Source organism: Thunnus albacares, chromosome 8 (assembly GCF_914725855.1).
Source record: "Thunnus albacares chromosome 8, fThuAlb1.1, whole genome shotgun sequence".
Lineage (NCBI taxonomy): Eukaryota > Metazoa > Chordata > Actinopteri > Scombriformes > Scombridae > Thunnus > Thunnus albacares.
The window spans coordinates 11,285,366-11,294,651 of NC_058113.1; the positions used below are offsets into that span (position 1 = coordinate 11,285,366).

At 40.1% G+C, this 9,286-nt stretch overlaps 1 protein-coding gene across 1 annotated transcript in view; it reads left to right on the forward strand.

Annotated features, from left to right (window-relative positions):
- LOC122987483 (eukaryotic translation initiation factor 3 subunit H) overlaps positions 1-2,455 on the forward strand; it is a 68,565-nt gene extending 66,110 nt beyond the window's left edge. The window contains exons 7-8 of the mRNA XM_044359383.1: positions 1,459-1,591; positions 2,143-2,455. Coding sequence (XP_044215318.1) covers positions 1,459-1,591; positions 2,143-2,237 — 228 coding nt within the window. The 3' untranslated portion in view covers positions 2,238-2,455. The remainder of the gene's footprint in view (positions 1-1,458; positions 1,592-2,142) is intronic.
- The last annotated feature ends 6,831 nt before the right edge of the window (positions 2,456-9,286 follow it).

A 9,286-nucleotide genomic window follows, 5' to 3' on the forward strand; every position in this document is an offset into this window, starting at 1 on the left:
CAATTAGACTGAGTACAAAAAAAAGTGGAACTGTGAAGACCTAGTCTGATACCAAAATTGAGACTTTTGCCAGCCTATTAAAGCTATACTCGAGATAAGCCAAACAGCACATTGCCAGGAACACACCATACCCAGCATGACGCTCAGTAGTTCCAGCAACAAGCTGCAGGGATGCTTCTCTGCAGCAGGCTCTGGAAGGCTTTTGAAGTTAAAATAAATACAGAGAAATCCTGCTGCAGTCTGTAAGAGAACTGCGACATGGGACAGGATCATTTTCCACTAATACAACAACTTCACACATAAGGCCAAAGCTACACAGGAGTCCAGACCTCAATCAAAATCAGACTTTGTGGCAGGACTGGAACACTGCTGTTCACTCGGTCCCGACGCTAAACCTGACCTGACATAGTTCTGCAGCCAAAGGTAAATTGTGATTCAAATTTGATGAGAACACTTAAACATACTTGTCATTTATTTTGTTTTATATTAATTTAGATCAAATTGTGAAGTTTTTATTTTCTCTTTCACATGTCCTTGTGTCTAAAATTCCAAAAGACATGGTATATCTATATGGAAGGTGGAGTAAAAGTGTAATTTTTTTAGTTTGCTTGTTTCTAAAAGTCTGCGTACAGTTTTTAAAAATAAAACTGTATGATTTGAGGTTTTTATTGTGCACAGTCATGCTGTGACGCATTGGCAGGGAAAACACTCTGGGAGAGTACCAGTTCATTTAAACAAATAGTTATATTTTTCATTTATTGTATATCTTAGCAAATTTTGTCAGCTTCAGTCACCCGTACAGGTGCGTTGTGGGATGTTTGGTTTAAAACGCTCAAGTTGCTCCCACGTCGTTTTTCTCCTCGCCTGCCGCAACCTCCCCTTGCACCAGACTGTGTCAGTCTCTCCATCTTGCCAAATTAACAAGGCTTTTAGGATCTCCAGAGACCCGGCACCTCACTGATTTACCGACTGTCAGCCCTTCACAAATCACTCCATCCCTGTCAGCACTTATAACTCCACTCTTTCTCTCTCTCTCTCTCTCTCTCTCTCTGTCTGTCTGTCGTCTCTATCTCTTTCATCACTATGTTCCTTTACATCTCACTTCCCTCCTGTTACCGTTTCCATTGTCTGTCTTTCCCCTTACTCTTCCTTTTTCTCCCCTCTTCCTACTATCCACTGCCACTTTGAGCTCTCTTCTCTAACTATATTTCTCTCCTACCTGTTACTCTGACTTTTTTTCTCTCTTTCTTTGCTCCCACTCTATACCTTCCTGTCATCGTTGTTTCGCCCTTTCTCTTCACATTCTGTCATTTCTCGCCATCATCCCCTCATGCCTTTCCCTGTAACTCTTGCCTGTCCATTTCTTCTTTCTCCCCTCTCTCCGTACTATTTCTTGTTGTTTCTCTCTCCTCTCTTGTGCCTCCTCTCCTCTAATGCCACCTGTCTTTCTCCCTCTAGTACCTGCAGAGGCGACAGCAGGAGAACGCCCAGCGACAGAGCAGAGGGGAGCCTCCACTGCCTGAGGAGGACATCACCAAAATGTTCAAGCCTCCCCAGCCTCCACCACGCATGGAGACACTGCTTATTGCGGGTACGCACATACACACACACACACACACACACACACACACACACACACACACACACACACACACACACACACACACACACACACACTGACACACACACACACACACACACACACACTGACACAAGTACACAACCTCCACACATGGACACCACAGAGACACCCCCATCTTTTCCAAACGCCATCAGCCGCCTCTGCTCACCTCACAGGAGCTCAGGTTCTGTTCTGTAATTATCTCTGCCATCATCTTGAAATTACATTAATTTAAAGTTTATTGACTCAATCTCCAATCCGACCGCCGCTTTCCCCGCAGTTTCACACTGTTCAGCTCTCCTCCGCCTTCTGACAACATTCTGATCCTTCCATTTACTCTGTTCCCCACTAATTTGATGTTTTGCTGTGCTGCTGTTTTTCTCACCCCCTTCCCGCCTTCGCCTGTTTGTGAACGTCTGTGTACAATTGTATGTACATATGTATGTATGTTTGTTTCTGTGGGTGTGTGTTTGTGTTTTTTTTGTGGGGGCGTGTGGATGCATGTGGCTACCCTCCAACAGGGCAAATTAACAACTACTGCCAGAACGTGAAGGAATTCACCTCGCAGAACCTCGGGAAGCTGTTCATGGCGGAGGCTCTCCAGGGCCACAACTAGATGAGACAACAGGGCGAAGTCATCTGCGAGTGAAAGAGAGAGAAGTGCAGAGAGGACGATAAAGGAAAGGTGACAGAGATGCAAAACCACCTAGACGACGACAACCGAAAGAGCAACACCCTGTTTGTTAATTGTTTTTATGCCTAACCCCATCTTGGATATAAAATTATCTTTGAAGATCATTTGATTTTGATTTAAATAAAACCTTTGCATCTCTACATCTTCCCCGGCTCTTTGTATGTTTTCACTGTTGAACTGTTCTATTGATGTTAATTGCATTGTCTTATACTCTGGGTATTGTTTTGTGTTAAGCTGTACAAAAATGGTTAGTTTTGTACAGATTATTAATATGCTAAAATGGGGCTTGTGCATATTACCAAATAATTATACAGTACAATAGTACTTCTACATGATTTTATTGCTGCATGCTTTTCGTCTTGCATTTCAAACATCAAGCAGGTGGAACCAATTATTAGTGGATTTGCTGAAATGTCGGTTCGCATGGTGAGAACAATGATTTCCTTGTAAACAGCACTGCAACAAAGTAACAGTGAAAGAGTATTAAATGAAATACCAGCTACATGATTCAACCCCCAAAGCCTCACTCCACTTAATAGACTTTTGATTGTGTCAGTTTTTTTTTTTCTGATGGGAAATTAAATAACGCACCAGAATCTGCCTTTCCTCCACACAGGTAGCAATTAGTACCAGTTTATTTTTAGGATGCAAAAATAAAATCCCAATAGTGAAATTTGGCTTGAAACAAAGGTTTTCTTGTTTTTGTTTAGTTTCAAGACAACATTTGAAAAAGGAACTGCAGGTGTGCAGAATGACAGACTGAGAGAAATTGTCATCAGCATGGGGTGGTGTTTCTTACTTACTGTTGTGTCTAGAATCACCAAAAAACCCCATAAATGACTTGATAACACAGTTTTAGTGAAAATATCAACAGGGGAACCAATTAAGTATTTTTGAAGTTTATTCATGTAAACACACGGGAAGATTTTGAGAAATGAACCAAAGCTATGATGTTGTTGATAATGAATGTGAGCAATGGTTGAAGACAAACAGCATTATACATAAGACTGTTGTGAGCTTGTGCAATAACTTGGGTACATTTTTCAACAACCATCTCTGAAGTAGGATGTAAACATCCCAAAAACAACTCATTTTCAGTGAGTTACTCTGATATTTATCAGATAAAGACAGAAACAGTATTAAGATCTATTCAATAATAATTGAAGTCAAACAGAGGGATCAGAGTTTGGGACAACAAATCATAAGGAAATCAATGAGCATATTGATCCCACCTGAGGCAAATTGCTGTCTTCAGGACATCGCTATGTTGATTGTTCATTTTTAAGCTTTTGTGCAGCTTTCATTACAATAACTATTCAGTTAGCTCACCAGGATTAACTACTCACTATCAATACTGATGTCCAGGTAGTTCTTGGTACATATATTAAAAAGTCTAAAAGACTCTGTGAGGCTGTTTCAGTAATGGCACCATGCTACTATGCTAATGTTTGTTCTTTATGTACTTATTTATATACGTGTTAATGTATTTATGACTAGAATTCACATTCATAGTTTTAAGCTCACATGTACATTTTACATTTTGTTATTTGGCAGATGCACAAGTGAGGCCTGACAGAGTGTTATAGGACAGTGACTCTGAAAGAGTGCTACAAATTCTAGTTGCTGACCAGATAAAAGTGCAATAAGAAAGAGTGCTAGACAAAAGTTTTTTTCTTAGAAATTTTCTGTCTTTTCTTTTTTTTATAAAGTAAGAAAGGCTGGAAGTGGATAAGAAACAAGAAACGCTGAAGGTTAAAGAGGCTCAAGTGTTAAGGTGTTCTCAGAAGAGCTGAGTTTCAGCTGTTTCTTGAGCAGGGTAGCTCATTCCTGAGAGCAAACTTTTGTCCTAAACATTACTGGTTGAGGTGGTGCAGTATCCAGCGCGTGTCCATCAGTAACCAGCCCTGAAAAGTTTCCCTGAACAACACTGAAACTCCACCAGCTCACTCGCTCTAAATCCTCCTACATACAAGCATCAGCTAAATACCTCAAATGTACCAGTCAGCTGTTGTCAGTGTTGATCCTGCACAGAGTATCAGACATCTTAGAATTACTCTTCATGCTAAGAAGGCACAGCTCATTTGTGCAGCTTGTCACCGGTGTCCACTCCACCCAACAACAGGCGGCTGAATGATGCCTCTTCTTGCTCCATTTAATAAAGAACCTGCCAGTGTGTGGTTCATTGTATAATAATTACACTGTGGCTCTTATCTGGCTGCGTGCTCTATTGTTCTTCCTCGACCTGTGGTTAAACAGCAGCATCTAATTCAGCACATGATGTTTATTTAACTTGTCATCAGCAACGCCTAGTCGAGTAATAACTTGTAGTGCTCCTGCTTGTCATCAGCACAATGTCATTAACAATAATTACAAGTCAACCAACATGATAAATGCTTATTGGAACAGCAACACCCAAGCCGGAAATGATTTCTTCCTCAAATCACAACATGTTTTTCCTGTCATGCCGGTAGGATAGGAAATATTAATTCACTGTACAGGGCTCAGTTGATATTTATTAATTAAGGGATTTGCTAATTTGGCAAGCGCACCTGTGCGTGTGATTGATGTCTTATGATGTGAGGCATTTCTTATTAGCAGTTATTGATTTGCTTTGGAGAGCTGGCTTCTGCATAAGCTGAATCTGTATTTGTAATTCTGAAGCAGCACTGTAGGATGACGTTGCCCTTGAGGGCTGACTGGGGCACAGCCTCTCCTGTCCCTAATCCAGTGATGTGTGAGGAATTACAAAACTTAAAATGCCCTCAATAGAACCACAAGCATTGTGTGAAGCCGTCGAGGCCAATGCTCGCCCCTGCAGAGTACAAGCACAGTGACAGAGGTTCAGCTTGTATTTAAAGTGACAGTGTTTTGATTGGAGTGGAAAGCAGTTTGGACTGAATGATGCAGTAACAGCAGGGCTCAAGGGCAATAGAGTGGAGGTGCACAGGAGTCAAGCTGGTGTTTTGCTTCCACATTATTCCACTGTCATATAAATGATGACGTAAACTGCTGACTGTGTTGTTAAGCAAAAGATACAGATGATTGATCCTTCATGAGTTTAAACAGGAAATGACAGGATTGTATAAGAAGAAGAATCATGTGGTTTCTGGAATTAAACTTTATATTAACAGTCGTTTTTATGTCTTTCTTATTGGTGACACTATACTTCAGTCAAGATCCACATACTAGATTTCTTTAGGAGCTTTCATCCACATCTCATGGCCTTCATCAGCAGATTGAGTTTGTTCAGTTGTCTTGAATGAAGTATTTTGACAAATATTCCATTAGTAAACATTTATAAGTACTTAACTAGTAAATAAATTTATATAAATAATATTATGAATACAATCTATATAATAAACATGCCATATTTAATATTTATAGAAATATATTTATGATATGCTTTATTAGATTATGCCTTTTATGACAATTAGTTGATTAATTAATTGAAATTATTAGCATTTTTTTTTCTCTGTGTCATATAATAATAAATTGATTATCTTTCACTTTTTAAATGATTTGGAAATTATGACAGGCATTTATAAATAAATACTAAAAAATAATTAATTGGTTGTAGCCATAATTATAATTTAATCAATCATTATTTTTTGTACAACAGCAATGGATGCTTCACAACAGGAGTTTAAGTTGTTGTGAATAAATTATACAATTATCTTACAATGTAAACCACTTATTGCTTACAAATGCTGGATAGGGAGTGTTAAAGTGTCACCTATTGATTTTGCAAGTTATTGTCATTTACTTTAGTTGCTATTCAACAGAGGCGAGTGACTCATTCTTTGCAGTTCAGTCATTGTGCCATCGTAAGTGCATTCTGTATATACGCAACAAAGAGATTCTGCTGAAACACTCTCACGTTCCTCCATATGTCCTCACACTTCACCTTTTGTTCCCACTTGAGGTGCAGAGTCCTTGGTTCATTGTGCTATATACTTGTTTTTGAAATGTTAAACTGTTTGGAAGAAAGAGCCACAGCAGCAGCTGCAGTTGCCATTTTCTCTCCCACACTATCCTGCTCAATTGACCGTGAGACTGCTGTGAGTCAGTGAAAATGAGAGCGACGTCCTCGAATTCCAGACACAATATTTGCCCCCACGACCGGAGCCTGTGTTCCGCTGACACAATACTTACTATTAAACTTTCCACTTCTTCCCCCGCAGTGATTTCATTAGCTCTCCCAATTATTTTTTTTATCACTTTCAGTGATGCCACTTTTCTCTTCAGCTTTTGCAGAGATTACCCTAAACTACATGTTTGAACTGAGCATGGGAACCGAATAAGGGCTTTAGCTATGTAAACAGCCAGGCGTTTTGTACGCTGCAATAGGAGGAAATACTTAATTAGGATTATGGGATTTGTCTCTACACCTTCAGATTCCTGAGAAGGAGGCTGGAAGATGTCAGAGGGATATAAGTTTGGTCTCATTTAATCAGTGAGTCCGGCCTGCACAGCCCTGACCCCAGCAGTAATTTATTACCACTCAAACACAAACACAAGCTCTTTCACCGTGCCTGCCGTCGCCCTGTCATTGGTGATAGAGAGAATCAGCTGGCTGAATATAATGAAACCAGTTATTTCCCTGTCAACTCCGAATACTTTTTCCTTTTTTTCTGTCTTTGCACTCTCTCTCTTTTTTCTGCTACAGATATTGCCATGGCAACTGTGGATCCTGTAAGGAATAGCTGTTGAGGATGTAAAGTAGTTCCCGTGGAAAAATAATCTTGCAAATCCCCAAAACAAGAGCAGAGAGGAAGGCGGATGCAGTTGTAGGAAGAGGTGTGGGTATGGTTAGAGAATTTAGCATTTATGGGATTATGCACATGAGTCCAACACAACCAGTACTGGAATACATTTCTCCACATAACAACGCTCCACCTGTCATTGAAGCAGGCCTATATTTGCCTTATCTTTTTTTTTTTCCCCTCTGTGGTCAATAGATCTGCACTGTGATTGGCAACTGTATAGATTGAGTGCTGTGTTCTAGTTGCAATTCGTCTCTGCCTGCCACCCAATTCGACGGCTGTCACCCGGCAGTGGCACAAATCCCACAGGCCATTATGAGGCTGGTTTAATCCCCACAACAGCAGCAACAGAAGCCTTTCAAGAGGGGTTTCGGAGCATGATACCCTGTCTGTCACATGCATCCGTGGGCTTCAGGCAAGGCTACAGTTCATTGTTGTGATCCTACTCCATCACTAATGTATTGTCTTATCCCCAAGCCACTAAGACAAATGTACTGGATGTCCTCGTTCTGAAGATCAATCACGTGTTGTGTGTAATCTTCTCCCAGGCTTTGTCTCTCTGCTATTGATACTCAGATTTGGCCTCGGTTGTTACAAATAATAAATGATGTTTTTATTGATGTCTTGATTTTGCAGGTCAAGACGCATCTGTAAAAGGACGGCCATTTGGTCCATTGATTGTGTTTTATTGTTTGTTTGTGATTGAAGGGTATTGTCTGGTGGACGATGAGGACTCCATCTGTGTTTTTGTTTTTTTTTATAGTGCAATACAAGTGACCAACATAAAGAACATATGACACAGCACAAGACAAGAGGGACAAATAGACTCAAACAAGCCAAAGAAAAAAAAGCAAATCAGCAGCAATAACAACAAGAAGAACATCAATATAACAGACAAACAAAAAAAGCATAATGTTCGGCTTTGATTTTCTTATTGTAGTATGCATGCATGCAGGTAGGTGTGTGTGTGTTTGGGTTGGTTTTCTGTGTGAAAGATATAGGGGGGAGAGAGAGCAAGAGGGGGAGACAGTATTAACCAAAGGAAGAAAGAAAGAGAAAGTAGCTAAAATGCCCTTGGAGGCCATCTCTGGTTGGGCTCTAAGAACAAAGAGCTGCCAGAGTGGATCTGGGGCGGGTCAGGGCAGAATTTTGGATGTATTAATTTCTTTATTTATTGTCCTTTCCTTTTTCTCATTTCTTTTTATTTGTTTGCTTGTTTTATCCTCTTTTTGTATTCCTAATATTTACCTCTTTTCCTCTTCTCCTCTTCCTTGCTTTCTTTGCTCTGCTTTAGGCTGCCACCAGGCCTGTAGCAGGTCAGATGGAGAGGGGTTTAGGGGACTCCAAGCTGTCCCAAACCAGTCCAGTCCCCCAAGGCCCCCCCAATCACTAGGGCACAATCCGCGGTGTTCCCATCATTCAGATATGGTTGGATAAAACATAACAGAATAAAACATAACACAAGATAGGTACATGAGTATGCAAACAAGTTAATAAAAATAAATGAGTAAACAATGATAAAGAGAACATGTAGGTGAATAGAGTGGGTTGTTGAGTTGGAGGTTCAGTGTAATTGTTAATTGTATGTCGATGTATGGTCTGAATGTGAAGATACCTGTGTATTGTCACACTTGTAAAATGGTAGAAATGAAATGACAATGGTTAAGTAAGTTCAGTAGATTTCTAACCTTTGTCATTTCTAATGAGTTTCTGCAGACCTGTGTCCAGAGGTTGGTGTCAGAGCGGAGAGATAAATCTCTTTCCCATTTAGCAGGTGGCAGGTAGTTGGTTGTTATTTATATTGGAGAATAATCTATATAAATTTGAAAGAATGTTGGTGGATGTAGAATATTTCATGATCTGTTCTGCTGGTTAGGGTGGTTGGAGTGGATTACCTATTATATTGATTACATTTTTAATGACTGGTTTAATTTGCAGATATTGACTCCTCACCTCTGGATCAGGTCTTTAAGAGAGATAAATGAGTTGTCTTGAAATAGATGGTGGAGATGTGTGATTCCTGTTTGTTCCCATGTTGAAGTGAAGGGGAGATTTGTTGAGCTGAAAGTCCGGGTTGTGCCAGAGAATGGTGTGCATGCAGGGAGTCAATTATGATTTGCTAATTTCGAGTGTTTTCCACCAGGCTGTCAGAGTTGAGGAAATGAGTGGGTTTTTGAAGCAATTGTGATGTTTGATGTTTGAGCCAAT